Source organism: Danio rerio, chromosome 20 (genome assembly GCF_049306965.1).
Source record: "Danio rerio strain Tuebingen ecotype United States chromosome 20, GRCz12tu, whole genome shotgun sequence".
In the NCBI taxonomy this organism is placed as follows: domain Eukaryota; kingdom Metazoa; phylum Chordata; class Actinopteri; order Cypriniformes; family Danionidae; genus Danio; species Danio rerio.
In genome coordinates, this window is record NC_133195.1 from 33,240,714 (window position 1) to 33,267,385 (window position 26,672).

Below are 26,672 nucleotides of genomic sequence, written 5' to 3' on the forward strand. Positions count from 1 at the left end.
TCTTATCATCCTCTGCAATTTTGTTTCTAAAGTTGTTTTCCTAAATATTTTCCCTGTTTAATTTTTCTATACAGTAAACCTCACTCATTGATTCATTCATTCATTTTCCTTCGGTTTAGTCTTTATTTCAGAGGTCACCTCAGCGGTGTAAACCGCCAACAATTCCAGCACATGCTTTAAACAGCGAATGCCCTTCCAGCCATAACCTAGTACTGGGATACACCCATATGCACTCGTTCACACACACATGGCCAATTTAGATTACTCAATTCACTTTTAATGTCTTTGTACTTGTGGGGAACACCAGAGCACCCGGAGGAAACCCATGTGAACATGGGGAGAACATGCAAACTCCACACAGAAATGCCAACTGGCCCTTCTGGGTCTCAAACCAGTGACCTTCTTGCTGTAAGGTGATAGTGCTAACCACCGAGCCACCGTGTCACCCACTAAACCTTACTCGTTTTGATCAGTTTATGTGTAAAACTATTTGCATGTCATGAAAATAAAATTCACCCTATTTATTTTTAAAAATGTAAGCTCGTATTTTTTGTCAGAGTATGAATATATATTAGTGTCACATCCCACAACAAATCCCATAACGATCACGTGTTTTGTCTGTAGATGGAGAATAGACAGACTTTTGTGACTGTTCCAGCACATCTGATTACCTGAGCATTTACACTACAGAAGCAAAGCTGACAAGCATAAAATGTTTTAGACTCCATTTACATCTGTATTTAGTATTGCTTGTATGCAATTGAATTGATAAAACCACTACTTATTACCAGATGTAAACAAGCCTTAAATGTCACAACATAACCGACTTCTCCATTCAATCAGCAACTGATAATCAGAACCATTTTTTCCTATATCAATCATCCAGATTCAGTAAACTACAACCGTTTCATTATATTTTTAAGATTTTTTTTTTTTTTTGCAATGCATGCCTGGTAAATGACATCAAGGATCAACAACTCTCCTCTGCAGATTTGTAAACAGCTCCGAAATCATGAATTTTAGCAGTTTTGCTCGTCTCCCACAGTTTGTCCGTTCTCTAAATCATGCACGCACTGGTGGCATCTGTGTTCCATCTGTCGTTCTCACCTTCGCTTGTCATTGTCGACCAGCCCTGTGAAAAGTTACATAACAACATCATATAACAGGGCTTCAGCGGAGCAGCAAATCTTGCACATACCGACCAGCTATGAAGATATTTATATAAAACGTATAGCAGCACACACGCATAGAGACAGTAAGGAATGACCAGTCAGTAAATGAAGGTGCTGGCTCTAGGGTTTCTTTCCAGACACTGTTTGGGAGTGTCGGACAGAGAGCTCATAGAATGAGTCATGAAGTGGGAGAGCTGTTATTTTTAACACACACGCGCACACACACACACACACACCGTGCCTCACACAGGCTGCTATGCAATTGGCTCACTGGGGACAGTCCTGTGATGGAAGACGTGAGGCAACACCTCCATTAGAGTCCAGTGCAGGCCCTCCAGCGCAGTGACTCAGCTAAAACACACTGCTAATTATTCATTAGGGCCAAATGTGCCTACAGTACACAGCCTGCGCACAGAACAACATCATATTCCCTTATCCCACACGCACGTTGCGGTAGATATGGGTTTTTAACAAGATGAGTAATTTTTGTCATCTTTTGGTGAAGGAGAGTTAGATGAAAATGGCTCATTATTGCAATTATTCATTTTAGGGAAGTGAGAGAGGGAGAGAAACAGAGAGAGAGGTAGTCGTGGTTGGTGGTAATTAAAGCACGTCCTTCTCGATAGGACGCAGCGGAGGTCTGGCTGATTGCTCCATGGTTTCTCCGTCTCTGAATGCGTTGTGAATGAGACAGACAGGAGCACGAGTGCTGCATGCTGATTAAAATCATATTTCCTCTCCATCTCGGCTCAATCCGCGCTGATTTGCCTCGCTGATTAGAATTCGCTGGTGACAAAGCTGGAGACGGAGCCCGATGCAACATATAACTAATCACATTCCGGCACTGCACCGAGCTCATAAAGACAGAGGGAGGGGGAGAATTAGGGCTCGTATGCTTTTGGACAGATGTGCACTGAACCGAGCCTGGAAAGACTCATTAGTTGACAAAGAGCGCTTTGGACAGCCGGATGGGTTTGGTTATGGATGTCAAGCTCTCGCGTGGCGAGGTTGGTTGTAACAACATGAAGCAGAAGTTCTGTTCTAAAACATGTTTTTTTGTCTGATTTATAAAGAGGCAGCTAGAGTTGTGTTAGAAACCAATGACCCGATATCAAAGGGAAATGTACATCACAAGCTCATTGGATCATGCTACATTTTAGCGAAGCAAGCAATATGTTGCTCTGGGTTTGTTTTGTTGCACGTTTCAGTAGAGCAGGGCTGAGCCTGGTCAGTACCTAGAAAGGAAACCACAAGGGAAAGCTAGGTTGCTGTTGGAAGTGGTGTTAGTGAGGCCAGCAGGGGGGCTGCTCGACCTGTGGTCTTTGTGAGTTCTAATGCCCCTGTAAAAAGAAGGGGACACCATACTGTCAGTGAGCGCCGTGTTTCAGATGAGTCGTTAAAACTGAGGTCCTGACTCTCTGTGGTCATTAAAATCCCATGACACTTCATGTAATTAGCAGGGGTGTAACCCCGGTGACCTGGCCATATTCCCTCCATTGGCTCTTATCCATCATGACCTCCTAATGATCCACATTCACAGAATTGGCTGTATCACTGTCTCTCTACTTCCCCTATATATAGCTGGTGGATGGTAAGCACGCTAGTGCCGTTGTCCTGTGGCTGCCGTTGCATCATCCAAGTGGATGCTGCACACTGGTGGTGATGTGGAGAGACCCCCATCATGAGTGTGAAGTGCTTTGGCTATATAAATGCACATTACTTTGTTTGCATTTTTGCAAGCATTTCCCCGGAAGCGCCTGGATATCAAAAAGACATCAATAAACATGTAAAAAATGTAAATTAATGTTAATTATCTACCCTGATGTCAAAATGACATAAAAATGAGAGCAAACATTGGCCTCGAAATCCAAGCCCAATATAAATAGCAGGATTGTCATCTAATCCCATAGTTTCTGATTCCAGTCCTCTAAAGATGAATAAAACATTCCTAATGTTATAATGCTTTTTGTGTCATGTGTTTCGCAGGTCAAAAATGCATCAATGTCTGGATGTCATCTAGTTTTTGACATCAAAACAAATTTAGTTTTTGATGTGTTTTTAATGTCATTTTGACATCAAGGTGCTTGCTGGGAAACACTTAACTTAGGTTTTGTTTTGTTGTTTAGTTGTACACATCTAAAAGAAGGTGTCACTTGTCAAACAGATCACCCAAACTGACCTGAAACTCTGACCATATAGTTTTACCTTGATTTTCCATTGCTTTTATTTGTGGAATCGTGCATCGCTGGCATTGAGTTTTTATTTGCATCACAATTACAACACTGTACAAAGAAAGCTTCAGAGCGAACTGACCATGGTAGAAAAGTTGTCCATATAAACAGGTAGATAGGTGAGGCAAACATAATTGATTACAAATCAGATACGTCGTTATTTTGTGGTATTTGTTTGTTGTTGTGCAAAGAACTGCACATCAATAATCATTTATTCATTAATAATATGTGAAAAGGAGCAAATGTTGTTGTTGTCATTCTGCCCAGTAGTGTTCATTTTACCTAGAATTAGCAGTCAAAGGTATTTTAAGTAAAATTTTTGCAGTTTTACAAAAATATACACTGAAGCACATATTTTCAATGAGCCAGTGAGAGGAAATGTAATTCAATTTTTGTTTTGGCAAAATAATGTCTAGTAAATGATTCAATTCTAGAAATATGGCATGCCTCCAAACATTGAGCAGATTATACAATATTGTACAATTGAGAATTCGAATTCATGGTTTAGTCAATAGTTAAGTATTAGATTATTCTCTACATGCAAGTATGCAAGACATATGATTGATTTCAGTTTAGACGCCAGAGGAGCATGCAGACATTTGAGTCAAAATATTGACTTTTTACTTATTAAATCATTCTTCGTGTTACTTTATAGTATTAATTATATTTGTAAACGAAACATGTACTCACCGTTGCATCAGCTGTGTTCAGTTCAGCCTTCAAGTGGAGTTGGAAATGCCTTATTTATGAGTTATCAGCTCTTGAATGATTAAGGGAAGTTGCATTTATCAGTGGGGAAACTCCATATTGGAGATGATGTTCATGTTGTGATAATGAAAAAGGGATTTTGATGTGTAACTTAATTTGTATCTTTAGACACATTAGTTGTGAATGGTAATGAGTGGTTTTCAGAATGTTTACACAACAACAATGCAATAAAAACATTTTTTTAAGTGTCAAAAAGATCCCTGTTCATATTAATTGGTGAACATGACCTATAAGTTGTTTTATTCATGTAGGCCAGTACTTGCTTATGTCACTTTGTAAAGTGACCACTGTATACAGTTGATGCACACATATTGTTCTGTAGTGTTCTATTGGTTTTTTATCATTGTCAATTACTTGCTCATGCCTGTAGACTAAACAAATTGTACACATCCAAATGACATCAGTGTTTTCACAAATTTCTGTTTTTGTGGTTTGCTATTTGAAAGTCATTTACAGGTTGCAAAACACTGTTTTGTTTGTGTAAAATAATGACGAGGATGCATCAACAATTTCCAGTCTTGAAAACGATGACATGCAAACATCTCATTACATACCATTTGTAATTAGCTGTTTGTATAAAATATTTTAAATATATTGTGTGGATGGAAAACAATATTGTTATTTTACGACTTGATTGGATACAACTATTTCCCTTCCCTTGAAAATCCTTCTGACAAATTCCTACTTACTTTGAATTCCTGACATGGTTGAAATGGTTTTACTCATGGACAATATCACATTTATAAATATATCTCAACTTCACATTTCTGGAATAGACATTTCTTTAGTGTAACTGAAGTTTAAAAGATGCACATTAGGTTGATAACAGATGTTTAGCCTGTGTATTTTACCATACCCGTTTAGAATTCTTGGATATTTTGTGTAGTTGCATAAGTCTATAGGTTCATGAACCATCCACAGTATGACTGGCAAGCTTATTCCTGCAAAAAATCCTATTAAAATGGCTACAAACTGTTCAAAACTTAATCTTATATTTATTATTTAAAACTTATAAAACTTACTTGTGCCATAATTAATAAGCCCCAGTCTGCTTGTTGAGGGATTGAAAAATGAAATATGCTGTTAATTTACTTATAGAAGTAGACTTTTTTGCTTCTTTTGATTTTATGAAGGATTTTATTTTATAAAATATATATTAAAAATGTATACTGTTTATTTACTTATATATATTTAGAAGCCATGGTGCTTGGTGATTCATGAAATACGAGTCAGCAACTACTGGAGATTTAAGTGTAAACAGTTGCATAATAATCTCAATAATTAAAACCTGTTAAAAGACAATCTTCCCAATTAAAATTGTCCATGTGAATGTAATTTTACAGTTTTTAATGTAAGTTGCAACATGCCAAGCATTGATAAAAAAAGCAATTGGCTTTATATATATATGTATATATATATATATATATATATATATATATATATATATATATATATATATATATATATTAGGGATGTAACGGTATTGTAAATACCGTCATACCGCAATATTAAATTTTTTCGATATTACCGAAGTCGCATGACTCGGTAAAACTATAGGTCTTCTGAGAAAATTTGCTCAGGCGAATGAAGCGAACGGGAGGTAGCTGAAACTTCATTTCCCATCAGCCCCGGCGTGGCCATAATCCTTTGCGATCTGTTGTCGCTACAGATCCAGTAATGCGGAAATGGAGTGTGCTGCTGGTAGCGGAGATGAAAAAAAGATGGAAATGATCGAACCTAAAGCGGGTGTTGTCGCCGCGCGCGTGCTGAATAGCGGTGCTGTCGCGCGCGTTCTGATCAGCTGTGTTGTGGCGCGCGTATTGTAAAGCGCCGAGGGGGGGTTGAGCGCGCATACTCAAGAGAGGTGTTATCGCGCGCCTACTGAAGGGCTGGACTGGACGGAGGTTGTGTCGCGTCGCGGGGGCATTTTTGATCGTTTTGGAAGGGCATTTTCCATCCAAGACTAAAAAGGGCATGTACACTGCACAGGTTGAGCCCTATGTGTGCACGTGCCTGCAAGTTGGGGAATACGACTAATAACAGTCATGGGGACTGCAGAAACACAGCACACTGTTCAGATTGATGCAGACATTGACTTGTACCGCAAAGAGATCTCTATCTCACTCATGGTTTGTCCTCTCAAGTGGGGGAAAGACAATGCACAACGTTACCCCACTGCTGTCAACATGGGCCAAGTCATATCTCTCTTGTCCCAGAATCCTCAGTCCCAAATGTGAGGGGTTTTTTCTGTTGCAGGGGACATTGTAAATACCCAGAGATACCAGCTTTTACCAGATTATAGTTATATGATAATTTTCCTTTAAACCGATCTCTATCTAAGTGAGTGATTAAATGTTAAATGTGATGAGTTTTTAACAATACTAAATTGAAACTTTATTTTTTTTTACATGGTTTAATAATTTTTTGTTATTAAAATTGAAGTTCCTGTTTCAAAGCTAACAGATAGATGGCTAATTTGTATGTCATTGACACTTTTGGCACTTTTTTGGAGTATTTTCAAAAGTTTTTTTTTTTTCCTGTAAATGATTCAATAAATACCGTACCGTGACATTCATACCGAGGTATTACCGTACCGTGAAATTCTGATACCGTTACATCCCTAATATATATATATATATATATATATATATATATATATATATATATATATATATATATATATATATATATATATATATTAAAAAAAAGATTTATCAAAAGGAACCTTAGGTCTTCTTTTTTTAACTTTTTAAGATGCCAGTTGCTGTCGATTCGCAATTTATAGATTGCCAGGATCACCACTTTTTCAAAAATCTAATTTCATGTTCTACTAAAGCAAAATGTCATCATGGATGCAATATGGGATAGCCTCTCTTTTTCTAGAAAAATAAATATAATTTTTGGAACATGTCTTAAAATGTAACCTCCATTTTCACCTCAATATTTACAGGAAGCATTTGACTTGAATTGTCAGTAGCTTTAAGAATCGATATGTACGTTTAGCTTAAACCTCTTCCCAGGCTCTTTCTGTACACAGCCAACACATGTTTGTATGTGAAATGCATGACTAAATGTAACACGTGGTGGAGTTATCTGAGATGCTCAGGAGAACATACGGCCAGCAGATGCAGAGTTATGATGTGGTGAAGCCCAGCAGGCTGCTCTCGTGTAGAGGAAGAGATGTAATTAGCAGGTATGGTGTGAAAGCGGACGGATCAAGCTGCAAGGTGCCCGGCATTGTGAACAAACTAAGCGCTGCAAAGTTCATCATGACATTTTCACCTGCGCTATGTGTCGTGGGATGGCATTAGTGCTGTATTTAAAAGAGGTTTGAGCTTTTTCTGTTTTGTGCATGCTGTAATTTGGAAAAATGCTTAGACTGCTTTGTTTGATTTTTCTATTATTTATTTATTTATATATGAAAGTTGCTATTTTGTTTTAGTGTGATTATTATATAAGCTTTAAATGTTCAAAACACCCTGGAATACTTAAAAAATAATAATTTACATATTTGTGTTTGTTGAGCATCAGTTAAGACGACATTAGCACTTGTCAGCTTTAATTAAGGGGAAAACTGGACAATTTTGATCTTTTGCAGTCTTTTAGGTTTAAAATAATGTTTGGGGCGGGATCAAAATCGGTGACGTAGCAATCCGCTAGTGGAGTGATGACTCGTTGGTTTCTCTTTATTATTAATTGCAGAGTTTTCTTATCTTATGAGAAGACCCTGCTTCTTAATTATTCATTATAGCACTTTTAGAAGGCAAGGCAGACCTGCCAAGCTGTGAGACCCAATGACTGCGTGAGACCGCGTTCGTGTATGTGTTTGTTTTTTTGATCTACGGTGTTTATTGCATGTTTTTACCCCTGATGCTGTCAGGGCCGATACAGCTAAGCTGTTGATTTGCAACAAGTGTTTTTGTCGGGAGAGTTGTACGACAATTGGAGAATGGCAGACTTTGTCTTTTATCAGTTGAGTTCGTTACCATTCAGACACATCGCCTATATATATATATATATATATATATATATATATATATATATATATATATATATATATATATATATATATATATATATAAATATATATATATATATATATCCATGCTGCCGTGTTCACCTGTGTTTAAAATCATACAGATTGCCGGCAGGGCTAATGGTTCAAATAAACAGGGCAAGAGAGTTGCAGACCCGAGGATTGAGGAGGAGAGAAGTCCTTTGTTGTGTTTATATAAACACAATTATCTTTATAATGATATAACAAATTGTGGTTATGCGTATATGAAATTATGAATAATGTATCGATGAGGACATTAAATTACCTACTGTTTATTTCTTTAACTTTGTCAACTATAAAATCATGTTTGCTTCCCCTTTTCCCCTGCTCTGCCAGCCACACCCACTCCTCCCTCTGCTCTCAGTGCTCCAAATCCATCATGAAACATTTTTTTAAATGCTGAGGTAGATTTGAACTAAAAGAGCAGCGTTTCATGGCCCTTTAAATTAAAGCAACAAAAATCCAAGTGAATTTAGAACAGCAACAAAAAATATTTCAGAGAATACTGAGTATCATCTTGCATTTTCGCAGCTGCATTTAATTCAGCCTTCTTTAGAAGTGATCAGCTCTTGGATGAGTAACATTAAGTTGTAGGGTCATCATTTATTATTAAGTTTTAATGTTTTCTAAATTCTTATTTTTGATAATTCTTCCAAATGTTAAGAATGACATGTGCAGGTAATTTAAATGTAAAATTTTTAAAATGCTAATAATTAAAAGCCAACAACTGCAGTCCGGGTCATATGAATTGGGTTTTCGTATGGGTATAATTATTAAATGGGTTTTAAAAGAAAGAGACAGAAATTAACTAAAATTAGGAGAGAAAAAAACCTGAAAGCTTTTAAATGCAGCCATTAATATTTAACAATATTCATGTTTTTACTGTATTGTTTTTCTGTAATTATTAAAAATGAAAATGAATAAAATTAAGGCCAAAAAAATGTCTCTGACAAATCCTCCGACACGACTTGCTGGAAAAAAGTGAACACATTTGAATGCATCCATTAGCTCTCAGCAAGTCATTGCTGGTATAATCTGATGGGCAACATGCGATTTCTTCCTGTCAGACGATTCTGGCAGTCTGGGTGCCCACGTCTCCTCCGGGCCTGGCACCAGCTTAGGTTGTCGAATGAGGGGCCAAAAGCTATTTTCCGCTGAACTGCTTCTCGCTCTCTGAGGACGTGAAGTCTCAGGAAGCCTTCGCCTTACCCGTCGCTGGGAGAGAGGACTTCTGGTGCCTCCGTTGCCATTGACGACGTGTTGGTTGGATCCCACGCGGTTGCCAGGCATCATTAAGACCTGATGGCACGGGTTTCTCTCTCCATAAGCAAGCCTTGAGAATGGCAGGGGCAATTAAAGCTCTTCTCTGCCTGATGGAATAGAATGAGGCCCCAGGAGAGAGAAAGAGAGAGAGAGTCAGGAGTCAGAGAGGTAAAGAGAAATGAGATAGAGAGGGAGGCATTGTTCTCGAGCCGTACCTTTGATGAGGATGCGATAGAGTGCATCCGTGTGGAAGATGGGTTTGTTTCATTGTTTATTGCAGAGTGTCTTGGTGGACTGTATCCATGTCATGCACTATATGGGTTGAGTCAGACTCTGAGAGCCCTCTACACAGGGCTATTTGCAAATTAGCTGCATCTGGCAGATCCAGAACGTTTCCATTAGTACATAAATGAGGAAACTTACGAGAAATGGTTGGATGCTGTCTCAAAACAGGACATATGCCAGGCATGTTTTGTAGTGTGAAGAGCACATACTGAGGGCCAGTTTTATGCCGGGACACATCTCTGACTGTTAAAATGAAAAGAGAGAAGGAGAGGTTGCTATATTTTGGTGGACTAACACAAACAAATGTCCAACTCCATCTGATAAGGATGCTAGGACAGCTGCCAGACATCCTGTAGAGGGCAGGAAAAAAACACCAAGTGCAGAAAAGATATAGGACTTCTCGCTAGTCAACATGCAGTCTCTGCCCTCATGGCACCTTGGATTTTGGCCTTTGAACACTATAAAATATTCCTCAGGATCTCCGGATGCAACGGCAATAGCTGAAACAAAGAAAGAACTCAAGACTGCATCCAAATTCTTTCATAACTATGTTTTGGAAACCTTAAACACATCAATCTCATGCTCTTTTTTTTAGCAAAACGAATATTCTCGTGAATTGTTATTGTAGTGCAACCCCACACAAATTCATCTTCATTCATTTATTCATTTTCTTTTCGGCTTAGTCACTTTATTAATCTAGGGTCGCCACAGCGAAATGAACCACCAACTTATCCAGCATGTTTTACGCAGCGGATGCCCTTCCAGCTGCAACCCATCACTGGGAAACACCCATTCTAACTCATTCACACACGTACACTACAGACAATTTAGCTTATCCAACTCACCTATACCGCATGTCTTTGGACTTGTGAGGGAAACCGGAGCACCCGGAGGAAACCCACATGAACACGGGGAGAACATGCAAACACCACAGAGAAACGCCAACTGACCCAGCTGAGGCTTGAACCAGCAACCTTCTTGCTGTGAGGTGAACGTGCTACGCAATACGCCACCGTGCAGCCCAAAATCCATCTTTTCACATACAAATAAATTCATACATGACAGTTTTCACCTGGTTTTGCCTTAAAAGGAACCTGTTGTACCCCAATCTCCACCTTGACTGCGTCAGATAAACAGCACAGGGACAGACATGAAGGAAGCAGACCTCATGTAACGTTTGTGAGAAATACTACAGTAAGAACTTTACCAATGATTATTTGATGTGTTTGTTGTGAAGTAAATTCAAGCCTTTCTGCAATGTTCCAGTTACTATGATCATTTATGTGAAGCTGCTTTGACACAATCTACATTGTAAAAGCACTATACAAATAAAGCTGAATTGAATTGAATTGAATTGAATGATGAGTCGTAGTGTCGTTACAAAGACACAGTGTCGTTACAAAATTCACACACAAACTACACACAGACACAAACAGTCGCACAGCATGCACGTTTTTTACTTTGCACTGTTTTTGCATGGCAAATATGACAGGAGACACGTTAATATATGCTGCTGTTTGGATATCCGTTATGTTAATGTACAAAATAAACCTGATTTAACGTCCACAAACCAGAATTGAAGCCCCTTCTTTTATAACTGTATTGATATGCAGTTGTAGTGATGAAGTAAAGACAGTAAAATGGCTGGAATTCATTACAAACATGCACTGTTTTAAACTTGTAAAACTCATTCTTGATCACAACTGATGATAATTGATGATCAGAGAACTGAACTGATCTTTCAATCCCAGTTGCTTTGCGCACGTCCTGTCTTGTTGATATGATTATAGGCGTTACTACGGAGACATGTTAATATGCTGCTGTCAATCAGTTTGGTGGTTGGGGAAAACGCACTCCTACGTCACGTTGAGGTGGGCCTCAAAATGGGAGGGATTTTGATCCTATTTTAACATCAGGAAATTAAAAAAAATAGACTTATTTTCTTTATAGCACTCCAATATGACTGTGGAAACACTATACCTACACACGGTTCTGTCCAAACAGCTTACAAAAGATGATTTTCATCATAGGTGCCCTTTAATATTCATATCATTGCAAAAGAAATTCAGGTAATGGTTTGGGAAGTGAATAATGCATCAATAAAACTTCAAGGACTTTTTTTAAGCTATTTTTTTGGACTATGCAATTTAGTTATGATTGGAAAAGAAGGGTTGGCTACACACTACAGTACATGCACACTTTGATGCCAGCAGCCAATCACAGCACTAATGGAAAAGCGCCAAATTGCAAACCAATGAAACATTAACCGAATAGCCAAAGGTTCTGAATCTCCAGCCTGTGTGGTAGAATATATTAACAGATCAAAGGTTCTGAGCCGTCCTGTGTAAAAAAGGACAACAAACAAATCAACAGAGTTTCTGAGGTTCATTTTTGTGTAGCAGCAACAGACATGACCATGTTCTGATCCACCAGCCTTCAAGAAAATAGAAAAACTTTTTTGTCCATTAAGACAGAACAGAGGTTGCTTTTCCAGAGTTTTAATCAGAAATAAAAGGCTGTCTCTGGCAATACAGAAAGGCAATAAAGTCATACAGACATGTATTGCAAAAAAAAAAAAAAGCCTTAGATAATCATGATTCCAGATTGTTAAGAAGCTTCTACATCTATTCAGGACATTATCTGTGAGGTTTTAGGTTTTATGACTCTTGATGCTACTAGAGATCTACATCCCATTGTGTTTAAACATACATATCACAATTTGCTTACCTTATTTCAAAACCAGACCTTGGCATTAATGCACTTTATAAATAAATGAGATACTAAGTTATAATAGATTTTATGTAGCTAATGTTAATAAGAAATAACCTTTGATTTATTTATTTGATGTGTAATGAGGTTCCACAGCTTACTAGTTTCAAAGAAGCAACAGTTTATCTTTACATAATATAGAGTAATGCTGACACACAATTTTTGCATCGTAAGCAATTAATTCCTTTATCACTCATAGTATTTATTTAGTAGTTGTTTTAGTTATTCTCAATCTTGTATTAACAAAATGTATTTTAATATACTTGTGTGTTAGGATATCTCATCAATCTTTCAGATAAACTAGTTGACCAACTCCCTTGAGTCTGCATGATTTCTAAATTGCCAAACAACCCATTACATGTACTCACATACAGCCAATGTATTACATGCTTAAAGCTAAGCGACTGGGGAAAACGAAGAGATCTTCTAATATGCTCATAACCTCATCTCACATGATTGTAATCCAAAACTCACAATGACAATGCTGACTTGGGTGCCATTCATTACGTTAATTGATGTCCCTGTGTGAGCAAGAATTTTGCCTTCACTTTATAACCAAAAACTCAATGTGAACAATTTCAAATCAAAATACTACTGATTTAGAGGAAATTAAATGTTCTTCTAGAAATACCTGCAATTACAGGCCAATGATGCGGTTCGAAAGCTGTCCTTAATTTCAGGCAGATCCTGTTTGCTTGCTTGCATTCTGCTTATAACCTATGGCTTCATGGCTAGTCATGTAGCTAATAATGAAGAGCTCTACTGTGCATGTGCTCTGATTCTAAATGAGGACTGGAGAATGCGAGCAGCCCACACTCTCCACTCTGTGCGCTGATTGGAATTCTGGCTAGACTCTGTGAAGGCATCTGCAATACATGTGCGCACGCACACACACACACACACACATTTGCATTACCGTCGCGTTCACACCGAGTGAGTCACACCGAAGTGCAGAAGTCTAGACTCCTGGAAGCCCCTTGACTAAATATACCACCATATTGGTCAGCCAAACATTTTTCTACACTGACCATCAGCTTTTATTCCCCAGCAGACAATCGGGTGCCTTCAGGGTGCTTTTACACTTGGTTTGATTGCCTTGTCCAGCTTAGTTTGCAAAAAAATGCCCAAATGACCTGCAATATTTGCCAAAATGTGTTGAATACAATAGTACACACTTTTTGTAAACCATTTTTTTTGGTTTCTGTTTGTAAGTTTCTTTTCTGAAATTCATATTATGCTAAAAATGTCAGTAAAACATTTAGGTTGTTTTAAAGTATTTTTATACTTATTTTTTCTGCATTTCTTCACGTTCATCGAAGAAAATAAAAATATTAGTTTTCACAACACATTCAGAATGTATTATGTACACTCACCGGCCACTTTATTAGGTACACTTTACTAGTACCAGGTTGGACCCCCTTTTCCCTTACAAACTGCCTTAATCCTTCGTGACATCGATTCAACATGGTACTGGAAATATTTCTGAGATTGGTTCATACTGACATGAAACCATCACGCAGTTGCTACAGATTTGTCGGCTGCACATCCATAATGCAAATCTTCCATTCCTCCACATCCCAAAGGTGCTCTATCGGATTGAGCTCTGGTGACTGTGGAGGCCTTTTGAGTACAGTGGACTTAATGTCATTAAGAAACCAGCATGAGATGATTCACGCTTTATGAAATGGTCAGTTATCTTGCTGGAAGTAGTCCCCAGAAGATGGGTACACTACAGTGGTGTAAAGTAACTAATTTCAAATACACAAATGTCTGTAATTGAGTAGTTTTTTCTCAGAAATTGTAATTTACTAAGTAGTTTTATACATTTACTTTCCCTTGGGTACATTTTAAGTGCTGTGTTGGTTCTTTTACTCCACTACTTTTCTTCGACCTGCAGTCACTACTTGATTATATCTTGTTTATGGGGATTAGAAAAATCTGACCTGTGATTCCTGTCCAATAAAATCGCACATAGAAGGTAAATCGTATCATGAAGAACAACATCAAGACATGTGCACCTTATAATTGCAGCAAACTGTTTGGAAACATTAAAAGTATCAAAGAAGATGTCCAAAATCTTCACACGCATTGACCCAGAGACTGTTTAGATGCATGTCACTGATGAGAAGATGACGGATGTCTACTGTATAATGAACGAAATAGGCTTAAACACCCAGCAGGCATAAGACGTCAACATGACGTTAGATTGATGTTGTATCTTAATGTCATGGAGAAGTTGCATTTTGTTTGTAAATGAAAATCAGGTTGACATCAGAACTCAATGTCAGGCCAACGGTAATGTCCAACAGCCCACCTAAAGCCAGCCAAATATCAACGTCTAATGATGTTACAGCTTAACATTATTGGGACGTTACCCCTATGACGTTTATCAGATGTTGGATTTTGGTTGCCACACCTGATGAATAAATGACAGTATTTGATGTTAATTTGACTTTGGTTTAAGATATTGGCTCAACTTTGGATTTTGGTCACTTTCTAACAAGCTAAAATTGAATATCAACGTCATTTGACATCAAAATATTGTTGTTTTTAAATGCTGACTAGACATTGAATTTTGGTCACCTGACATCACAACCTAAATCTAGCCCCAATATTAACATCTTGTGACAATGTGTGCCTGCTTGGCAATAACTTGATGCACTACAGAATGTTACGTTTACACACACATGCACAAATTACATGTAAACGCATCAGCTTTTTACAGCGTAATACTCAATACTCACTACTCACTAGTCTTGAGTACTTCTGAAAGGTCTACTTTTTACTCATTCTTTGAGTAATATTTACAACAGATACTTTTGCTCTAATTGCACTACATTTTTAGGTAAGTAATGGTACTTTTACTTGAGTATGATTTTTTAGTACTCAATCCACCACTGGTACACTGTAACCATAAAAGGATGGACATGGTCAGCAACAATACTCTGGTTGGCTGTGGCGTTGACACGATGCTCAATTGGTACTAATGGACACAAAGTGTGCCCAAAAAAAATCCCCCACACCATTACACCACCAGCAGCAGCCTGAACAGTTTATACAAGGCAGGATGGATCCAAGCTTTCTTGATGTTGTTGATGCCAAATTTTGACCCTACCATCTAAATGTCGCAACAGAAATCAAGACTCATCAGGCAATTTTTTTCGAATCTTCTATTGTCCGATTTTGTTAAGCTTGTGTCAATTCTAGCCTCAGCTTCCTGTTCTTAGCTGACAGGAGTGGCACCCAGTGTGGTCTTCTGCTGCTGTAGCCCATCCGCCTCAAGGTTTGAAATGTGCATTCAGAGATCCTCTTCTGCATACCTCGGTTGTAACAAGTAGTTATTTGAGTTACTGTTGCATTTCTATCAGCTCGAACCTGTATGGCCATTCTCCTCTGACCTTTGACATCAACAAGGTATTTGGGCCCACAGAACTGCCCCTTACTGGATATTTTCTTTTTGTCTGACCATTCTCTATAAACCCTAGAGGTGGTTGTGAGTGAAAATCCCAGTAGATCAGCAATTTCTGAAATACTCAGACAAGCCCGTATGGCACCAACAACCATGCCACATTCAAAGTCACTTAAATTACTTATCTTCCCAATTCTTATGCTCGGTTTGAACTGCAGCAGATCGTTTTGACCATGTCTATATGCCTAAATGCATTTAGTTGCTGCCATGTGATTGGCTGATTAGAAATTTGCTTTAACAAGCAGTTGGACAGGCGTACCTAATAAACTGGCCGATGAGTGTATATTTCAAAATATATTAAAAAGAAAACAGTAGTTTTGAATATATTATATTACCATATTACTGATTTACTAATATTTTGATCAAAATAAATCTAACCTTTGCTCAGCACTGCAATGATTTTTTTTTTACTCAAAAGTTACTAGGAAATTTTACAAATAACTACAAAGAAATGGCAATTAACACATATTAAATGTTAAATTTAATACATAAAAAAAATCTGACCAAAAATATGACTGGCACTAAACTTTATAAAGGCAATAATATAGATCACAATTTTTCTATTGTTTTCTTCACTCATAATTTGATCAGGCTGCCAAATATTTAAAAAAATATATTTATAAAAAATCTTTAAAAAATGTATGTGATATGTTCATATGCATATAAATATAAATTATATTTTTTTATACCACTATAATGTCTATTGTTTCACTTTTCACTATTAAAAAATATGCACTATACACTATATGGTGCAGTGTTCAGTACGTAATAAGCAAGTATTTCATCCAGAACACAGCCTAACATGAGAGATAGTGAAATGAATAATGTCTTATGACGTGAGTGTTTCAGGGCTCTTGTAGACATGATGCCATCTGAATTGGGGCCAGTCAACAACCAGCCAAGCAAATCTGACCGGTCACACCACATAAATCCAGACCAATCTCAGGGTCACTGACACCAGTGCAGGAACGCAACATAGACAAACATGTGTCGTGAATCAACAGTAAATCTGATTTTGGATTTGTGCGTGCAGTGTTTTTTTTTGTGGTTTGTCCGGTGGGATGATGTTGGGCAGGGTTGAGGGGGAATTAGCTGGAGAGATTGCATGCCGAGGCTTGAGGGTTGTAGGGTCATGTCTCTCTGACTAGGTCACTCTGTTCCTGATGACTGGGCTTGATGCACACACACTCACACACACATGCAGGCATTCTCACACACACACACATGCTCACTCTCGAGGGGGCGCAGAGGCTCACTGTGGTGCTCTGCATCTGGAGCAGTTTTTAGATGAATGGGATGTGACAACAGCCCTGCCAGGCGAATGCCCAGGCAAGGGTGTTTTTATTTTTTTTAGCTCTTTCTTTCTGAAGAGTTTGGCCGGATGCTAAAATAGTGAAGATTTTTTAGCTGGAGCTTTTGAACATGGTCTTGATATTCAGTCATTGTGGTTTGTGTAAATTATGCTGACATCCAGATCCCTTTTTAGGAGTAGTTTTGTCCAAATTTAGAATTTGGTCTTTAGATTAGATGTTACTGTAAGATTGGATCTTCTCACCAGAAGGTTTGGATTCCCTCTCTTTAGTTACTTGATCAACTAGGAAAAAACATTTGTTTGCCTGTTATCTAAAACCTGCAGAGTTTCACTGCAAAAAGTTTCTAAATCCGTATTTTTAATTGTATTTTCAGTAAAATATCCAAACTTTCTTAAAGCAAGATACATTTACTTCGAAACCAAAATGCGACAAGATATTACTTCTTGTTTTCTGAAAAAGTGACTGCTTAAAACAATAGCAAATACTTGTCATTGGGGTAAGAAAAATAAAACTCATCTTTCATATGTAAAAGGTTTTTGCTTGTTTTGATCCCACTTACATATATTTTTTGTGTGAGTATAAACTCATAAATTATAATTTTTTTCTTCAGGCAACCATGCTCTCCATTTGGACCACATCACTACTGTATAAATCAGGTGTGCTTTTTAGTATATTAGTACTTCAATAAACCAGGGTCATTAAGAGTGGGATTCCTGCATATTCCTGCATATCTTTAGCATAAAATGATTTAGAATCAGTTTTAGTTTCAAGGTTTTGGCGAATCGTGATTTGTTTGTAAAATTGCTTATTTTATGCGCACATTTGCATACTTAGTGAATAGGATCCAGTGTTTAAAGGATTGCTTTCACAACTATTCTGCAACCCCAATCTATTCTGCTGTAAAGAAATCAAGCGTTGAAAGTGACAGACGACAACACTGCAATATGTACTTGTCAGTAGGCATGGACCGGTATAAGATTCTGACAGTATAACAATCTTGGATAAAAAATATCATGGTTTAACTGTACTGTCATTACTGCTCTAAAATATGTTTTTTTAAAACGTGGATAAAAAACAAAAACTTGTTCCCCCTTTGAACACAATATATCTTATGTTAAGAAACATTTAAAATATTTTGGAACAGTAGCTAAACATGTCAGTCTTAATAATTCAAATGAATCATTGACTTCTGCTGTCTTCACTAGTTTCAAAAACACAGATTTCTTTACAGTTTTAAACGGCATCTTTGGATATCATTCATTCATTCATTCACTCATTCATTCATTCATTCATTCATTTTCTTTTCGGCTTAGTCCCTTTATTAATCTGGGGTCACCACAGCGGAATCTCACACACTCTCATTCACACACATACACTACGAACAATTTTAGCTTACCCAATTCACCTGTACCGCATGTCTTTAGACTTGTGGTAGAAACTGGAGCACCCGGAGAAAACCCACGTGAACACGGGGAGAACAAGCAAACTCCACACAGAAATGCCAGCTGACTCAGCCGAGGCTCGAACCAGCGACCTTGTTGCTGTGAGGCGTCAGCACTACCTACTGCACCACCGCATTGCCCCTTTTTGGATATTTTTTCTGCTAAATATACTGTCCTAAAAAACATTAAAAAACAAAATAAACTTTACATTCAAAGTGAATCAAAAATGTTTTTCAAAACTGTCATAGTTCAATAGTATTGGGACAACTTTCATGAAGGGTGATGATCCACTTCAAATGTTGACTACTGTATACCATAGGAAATATATAGCAGAAAATTTTGGCGGTTTTAAAACCTTGACTTCCAAACCGAGGTATACCTTGAAAGCGGTTATTGTCCCATGCCTACTTGTCAGTAAAGACTGTTGTTGTGTGATGATTTCGACGCTAATATCATTATCATTATAGGGGCAAAGCAGTGGCGCAGTAGGTAGTGCTGTCGCCTCACACGCCTCAGAAGGTCGCTGAGTCGCTGGTTTAAACTTCGGCTCAGTTGGCATTTCTGTGAGGAGTTTGCATGTTCTCCCTGCGTTCGCGTGGGTTTCCTCCGGGTGCTCCGGTTTCCCTCACAGTACAAAGACATGCTACAGGTGAATTTGGTTGGCTAAATTGTCCGTAGTGTATGAGTGTATGAGGGTGACAGGCCGGCCGGAATGTGTAAAAAGAAAAAAAAGTTGTTTTCATATGGACAAGTCTAAATGGAGGACTTGTTTCAAAGAGCCGACCCCGCAAACATACGAGACTAAGGCCCAAAAAAGAAGAAGAAGAAGAAGATCATTATCATTATAGATATTATCTGAATAAACCCGTCTCTTTATTCTCTGGAAATTCTGAGGCATCAGTCACTCTTTTTTTCTCGAAATTATATGCTTCAGTACCATTTCTTTTGCAAGAAGAAGATGCAAGAATACCTTAAACATTTATAAAAGTGGACAATTCAGCTATTGGACATACAATGCTCAGCAAAATTGAGTACACTTATAAAAATGTATATTTCTCTACATTTCTTCGTGAATATGTATGTTGGTGCATTTAAACAAAACAGATTTATTAAACATATATTTATTAAAATTATATTTTAGCCACCAAACATATTTAGGAAAAAAAAGATATTACAGTTAGACAAAAACAAATTACAACTTACAAATTTTAACTAATTATTTAAATTTTTTTGCTTCTCTTGACTTTTCTTTTTTTTTTAAATGTGTATTTAATATTTTTCTATAACATATAAATTTGGCTGTACTAGTTTTTGGACCATTATCGTAAGTTATTTTGCTAGATAAGCTCCAGATTTTTGCTTCAGTACTGACTAATCTAATGCACAAACACACAATTACATAGCTTAATATTGAATATATGAAATTAAAAGATAGATTTGTGAGGTGTGTACTCATATATGTTGAGCACTGTAGCTCTGTGTAAAATAGATTCAGAGATTTTAGATTCTTACAGATTTAAATTGTAATTCACTGACAGTTTCCTTCGTCTGATTCATGAATAGTTCATTCAGATTGGTTTTGTGAATCACATAAAATGATTCATTCGAAAAAGACTCAATAAACATAAGAAGAACATCCAGGGCAGACGTAGATATATTTAATTAATTATGGCCTACGTGCGCCACATTTTTCCATCCCAACGGAAGTAAAAGTCACAACGTGAGAGTGAGTAAATGATGTCAGAGTTGTCTTTTTTTTAGGTGAGCTAATTCGTAAAATCAAAAACTCAGCGAGCTCAGATAAAAAACCTGAGGCGATCTGCTGCCATAATGTGTGCCCGCAGGTATGCAGGATTCACATGGGGGAGAAGTCGCTTTCAGATAAAAAACATGCCGAGCTCTGAGACTGCAAACTCCTCCAGAAGAGCCCATACTTCTCCTCTCAAAAGACACACAGAGAGAAAGAGAGAGAGAGAATTAGATTTTGAAGCTGTATGTCCCACTTTATGTGAGACAGAAGGGTGTTGGGCATGAATACTAAACAGTGTTTTCCCCCAATTACAAGCAAGCTGGGCCAGATCTCCGCCACTGGGGGACAGCTGGAGCTCAGATGCTTTGATTTGACCAAGTGAAGTTCAGATAAGAGCTTCAGTGTGAGTGATTGAGCGATCCATCAGCTGAAAAGAGGGGCAGCCATCGAATATTTGTGTGCGAAGCAGACATGAGAAGGTGTTACGCACAGAGAGCCGTCTTTCTGAGGAAATTCGCCCGAGTCTGAAAGGCGTTTCAATACCGTCTCCAGCATTTGGAGAGCACCCTTTTGTGTCGCTGGCCTTGGCACTGACAAATACATGCATGCACATGCGATTCTGTATCTGTGCTTCTCTCTTGCTTTTTCTCTCTCTCTCTCTCTCTCTCTCTCTCTCACACACACACACACACACACACACACACACACACACACACACACACACAGACACACACACACACAGACACACATACCAGCACACACATTAACAGGATTTGCAAGGAGCATGAGATAGAAGTGTTAGCTTGTTGACAGATAGAAGACTTGAGTGCTTAATATGTTACTGTGTGTGCCTGAAAGCGTATGCTCTTCTGAAAGATAATGTATATTATATTATATTATATTATATTATATTATATTATATTATATTATATTATATTATATTATATTATATTATATTATATTAAATTATATTATATTATATTATATTATATTATATTATATTATATTATATTATATTATATTATATTATATTATATTATATTATATTAAATTATATTATATTATATTATATTATGTTATATTATATTATATTATATTATATTATAGTCTACTGTTATATGCATTAATTATAATGATATTAATATATATTATCTTTTGTTGTTGTTATTATTTTTCTTCTTCTCATTATTATTATTAATATTATTATTATTAAGTACTTTATGGTGATATTATTATATAATACTACTATATATTAGGGAAACTAATATTATTAGAGCAGCACGGTGATGCAGCGGGTAGCACGATTGCCTCACAGCAAGATGGTCGCTGGTTCAAACCTCGGCTGGGCCAGTTATCATTTCTGTGTGCATGTTCTCCCATGTTTTATTAAAATAAATAAATAAATACATACATACATACATACATACATACATACATACACACTTTTTTTATAACTGCAGGTTAACATATGAAGAGTTCTGATGCAAAAACCTCTAAACCTCTAAAAGCCATCTAAATTTTTCTTCTAAAATTTGCATTTTTCTCAGGCTCCTATGTATAAGTTGAGTAATTTCCATTTTTTGTCAATTAACATATTATTTTTATTGCCTTTAATGTGAAATTAGTGAGCATAAATATAGGACTCTCTGAAAAATTTTCATTTCAGAAGAAAATTTCGTAGGGCACTTAGAGGTTTTTCCATCTGAACTCTTTAAACATAATATCCACCCTCTACAAAACACTTTCGTGCCCACCCTATACACATCTGTACTGATTTTGATTGTAATTAAATAACTAATTAATAGCTAACTAAAATAATAAATTATTTTGTAAAGCTGCTTTGGAATGATCATTATTGTGAGAGCGCTATTTATACAAACTTGAATTGAATTGAATTGAATTGTAGCAATGAAATAATGTACATATAATGTTAAAAAATGCATACTGAGACTGAGGTTTTCTCAAGCTTTGGCAAGTGTGGCAGAATGTTACTTTTAGGCCCTGCTAGTACCTTTGAAAAGAATCCCATGACTTTGCTTCTTTATTTAATACGGTTCAAATAAAAAACTCCCCAGTGATTTGCCTTTTGTACTGTGTTCAATCTAAAGGCATAAAGACCTGCATATTCCTCTGAAAAAAAAAGAAAACAAATATAGGTGGCTTTATTCCTTATGAACGGAGCATGTTTCAAAACTTTAAAAAGATGCTCCTGTCACTTTTTATATTTTGAGACAAAAGGAGACAGATTTTTGTATATTTATTTATTTTTATTTTTTTATGATACTGTGATAAAGAATGCTCTGAAAAGCTTCAAATAGCTGTATGTTTTTTCTTATAAGTGTACTGCAGTTCTTGATAAATGATTCTGCATTCCTTTCCTTTAACAGAAAATGAGTTTTGAGGAACAGCTTTGAGGGACACACAGTGGACAATTCTGCCTAATCGCACCACACAGGAGGCGCTTCCAGAAAACACACCTGTCCCACCATCAACCACTGCATTCAGGTAATGCTAATTACAGAGTTTTTGCTTTGTCGCAGTGTTAAACTACTGTTCAAGTTTGGAATCAGTACTTGTTTTTCTTTTCTTTTAATAAATAATTTATTCAGCAAGCAAAGATTTATTAAAGTGGTCAAAATAGACTGATAAAACTTCTGATGTTTTTAGAAAGAAAATGTTAAAAATGTTTAACAATTAAATGCTATTCTGTTCATCAAATTATTCTGGAATTGAGTTTTTACTTGCAACAAATCAGCATATTAAAACTATTTAACCCTTTCAGGCTCAAATTAAATTTTAGAAACAGGCAAAATCTATGCTTTTAACTCTTGCAAATCAGCAACGCCTGCCTTGAGAGGGTTAATGGGTGACATGATGGCGTAGTGGTTAGCACTGTCACCTCACAGCAAGAAGGTCACTAGTTTGACTTCCGGCTGGGTCAGCTGGCATTTTTGTGTGGGGTTTGCATGTTCTCCCTGTGTTCACGTAGGTTTCCTCTGGGTGCTGCTGTTTCCCCCAAAGACGTGCTATAGTTGAATTGAATAATCTAAACTGGCCATGATGAGTGTGTATGGATATTTCCTAGTACTGGGTTGCAGCTGGAAGAGCATCCACTTTGTAAAACATATGCTTTATAAGTTGGCGGTTTATTCTCCTGATGATTAAAGGGACTAAGCCGAACGAAAATAAGTGAATGGTTTCGGAATTTTGATCTTGTGACATTGAAGTCTGGAGTCATGACTGCTGAAAATTCAGCTTTTTGTCATTAAAAGAACATAATAAATAGAAAAGATTTATTTTTTAAAATGTAATTATATGTCACAATATTATTGTTATTATTTCTGCAACATTTTTAATCCAATTGACTCTAAACTTTTGTAAAACAGATGTGTAAACTAAATCAAAGATCATACTAACATTACAGAACACATTCTATCACTAGAAGACTAGTGGTGTGTCTTAACCTGTTTTCCCTGTTTACTAGGAAGTACACTACATTGGAAATAATTTTTTAACACTTTTCATTAAATCATCACATCTATTAATAGTATACAAAATACATTTTAGGTGACAGGGTGGCGCAATCTGTAGCACTGTCACCTCACAGCAAGAAGGTTGCTGGTTCTAGTCCCAGGCTGGGTCAGTTGGCATTTCTGTGTGGAGTTTGTATGTTCTCCCCCTGATCACGTAGGTTTCCTCCGAGTGCTAGAGTTTCCCCCACAGTCCAAAGACATGCGCTATAGGTGAATTGGGTGAGCTGAATTGTCCATAGTGTATGTGTGTATGAGAGTGTATGGAGGTTTTTTCAGTGATGGGTTGCAACTGGAAGGGCATCCGCTGCGTAAAACATGAGCTGCATAAGTTGGCGGTTCATTCCGCTGTGGTGACCCCAGATTAATAAAGGTACTAACCTGAAAAGAAAATGAATGAATGAATTCATGAAAATACATTTTTCTAACCAAATGGATGTTCTCAGATTCTCAAGCTAATATTTTCTGAAAATAAAAGCTTATTATTATTTGCTTTTGATTATCTTTTATCCCTAAGGTGCAAGAAAAGCAATCTTGTAGTAGCAATCTTAAAATATTAAACAAGAATTGTTTAAAATAGATTTCTTTTTAAATATTGTTTATATATTTGGTAACACTTCACAATAAGATTCTTTTATTTAGTATTAACTACTTACTTAATCCCAGGGCCGTTTATACCAAAGTTGATATTTAGCCACACCATGTTGGTGTTTCTTATCACCAAATTTTTATGAGGTGTGTCATTAGCCCAACACTCAACCCCCAGCCTGGAGGACCAGGACATACACACGTACACTACGGACAATTTAGCCTACCCAGTTTACTTATAGCGAACCAAGTCTTTGGACTTGTGGGGGAAACCAGAGCACCCGTAAGAAACCCACATGAATACAGAAAGAACATGCAAACTCCACACAGAAATGTCAACTGACCCAGCCAGCGACATTCTTGCTCTGAGGCGACAGTGCTACCCACTGCGCCACTGTGCCATCCACTAGTATTAACTAACATAAACTAATAACGTGCAATACATTTATAGTGCATTTATTTACTTTTATGATTGATAGTTAATACAAATGTTAATGTTTGTGTTAGTTAACTGTACATTAACTAATGTTGACAGCTTCACTGTGCTTTTTAATTTTGTGTTAGCAATTTTTGTAATCAGTAACAACTACAATTATAAAATGCGTAATAAATATGTATAATTGTTGGTTCAAGATAACTAATGTACAATAGCTAATGTTAATAAATGAAACCTTATTGTACATTTTTATCATATTTTCTAATGACATTATGATATGACGATATGTAAAAAAAATCCAAATTCATAATCATATTCTACTTTTTTAACAGTTAAGAAAACCAACAAGCAAATCATAACACAAGCATTATAGCCATACAAGTCTGCGTGAAAGAAGTTGAGATTTTTATTTAAGTGTATTAACATGCTTATACTTTCTTTTGGCTCGTCATTCCCTCATAGCAAACTAACCGTAAGAGAGGCGTGGTTAATAAAATTTTGTCTGAAGCCATCAAACTGACATCATCACTCTAAACGCAGAAGCAAATGGTCGAACTTTTAAGATTTTCTAAAAAAAAATTTTTCAGTAGATTAAATTGTTTGTGTTCTTGATTAACTAATTGTATTAATTTTTCACCTAAAGTATAATAACGTGTGCTAGCAAAATAAACATTGTACATTTAATTTCTAACAGACTTTAATGAATCAAAGCCCTCTCAAAACTAGTTAAAGCTATGGCACTGAATAAGAAGGAACACAGATCTTCATACAGGAAAAAAAAGTGAGGCATTATAGCTGCATGTACAGCATGACCAATGTAATTATCCACGCTTCACAGACTGTATTTTTCCTAATAAACATATTCTTTTCTCATCTCTGATCTGCCTCCCGTGCAGTTCAGTGCAGTTCATAACCGTCTTTGCTGCAGACATCATTGCCCTTTTACACTTGCTTTTCCAGTAGCTCAGCTAGTAGACTGAGGTCAGGCTAATTGCTGCTTCTTTTCTCCAGATGGAGGTGGATGCGGCAGAGAAGCGTCATCGAACACGATCTAAAGGTGCGTGAGGTACAACGCACTCACATGGTATTGGCTGTATGCAGTCTCAACCTACTGTTAAATCCATTTCCCCACTTCAATCCATAACCCAGGCTTTTTATTGCCTTTCACCAATTATTACTGACGTCAGTAGTGATGAACACGGACTATTGATAGGGCAGGTGAAGCGGAATCTATGAGCCTGGAAAATTACACTGCACATAATGATATGATTCCATTGTGTGATGAAGCTCATGCTGAGATGTTTCCTCACTAATTGTTTTTGATTTCATTGTTTTGCAGTTGCCGTAGAGGCTGCACAGGAGCTATTCAGGTCAGTCTGCCTTTAATATTAGAATCATATTTTTACTTCAAAATACAATGCAACCGTCATGTATTTTTTAGTGTAGAGGGATATTTGGCTTAAAGGAAAAGGGTAAACTTTACAATGATGTTCCATTATGTTAAATGTTGAAGTGAATTTACTGGCATGAACAAACAATGGTCTTTACATTTATTGCAGTATTTATGCATCTTTTTATTTTACTTAATCAAAAAATATT

The 26,672-nt window shown here is 36.8% G+C and overlaps 1 protein-coding gene and 1 long non-coding RNA gene across 9 annotated transcripts in view; one reads left to right on the top strand and one right to left on the bottom strand.

The window, feature by feature from the left end:
* The window catches only part of myt1la (myelin transcription factor 1-like, a), a 130,706-nt gene that overhangs the window by 18,662 nt on the left and 85,372 nt on the right, over nucleotides 1-26,672 (top strand). For 5 of the 8 annotated variants that reach the window (XM_005160722.5, XM_005160723.5, XM_009294757.4 and 2 more), the window contains exons 2-4: nucleotides 22,907-23,024; nucleotides 26,085-26,130; nucleotides 26,413-26,443. In XM_005160722.5, coding sequence (XP_005160779.1) covers nucleotides 26,085-26,130; nucleotides 26,413-26,443 — 77 coding nt within the window. In that variant the 5' untranslated portion in view covers nucleotides 22,907-23,024. Of the gene's footprint in view, nucleotides 1-22,906; nucleotides 23,025-26,084; nucleotides 26,131-26,412; nucleotides 26,444-26,672 lie in introns of those variants that run through there. The other 3 variants (XM_068215481.1, XM_073932719.1, NM_001044899.2) reach the window with 2 other exon arrangements.
* Nucleotides 8,740-13,332, bottom strand: LOC141379298 (uncharacterized). Its single transcript, XR_012395846.1, has 3 exons — nucleotides 13,177-13,332; nucleotides 9,707-10,019; nucleotides 8,740-9,598 (listed from the first exon to the last, which is right to left on the bottom strand). It is a non-coding gene; the product is annotated as an uncharacterized lncRNA (long non-coding RNA).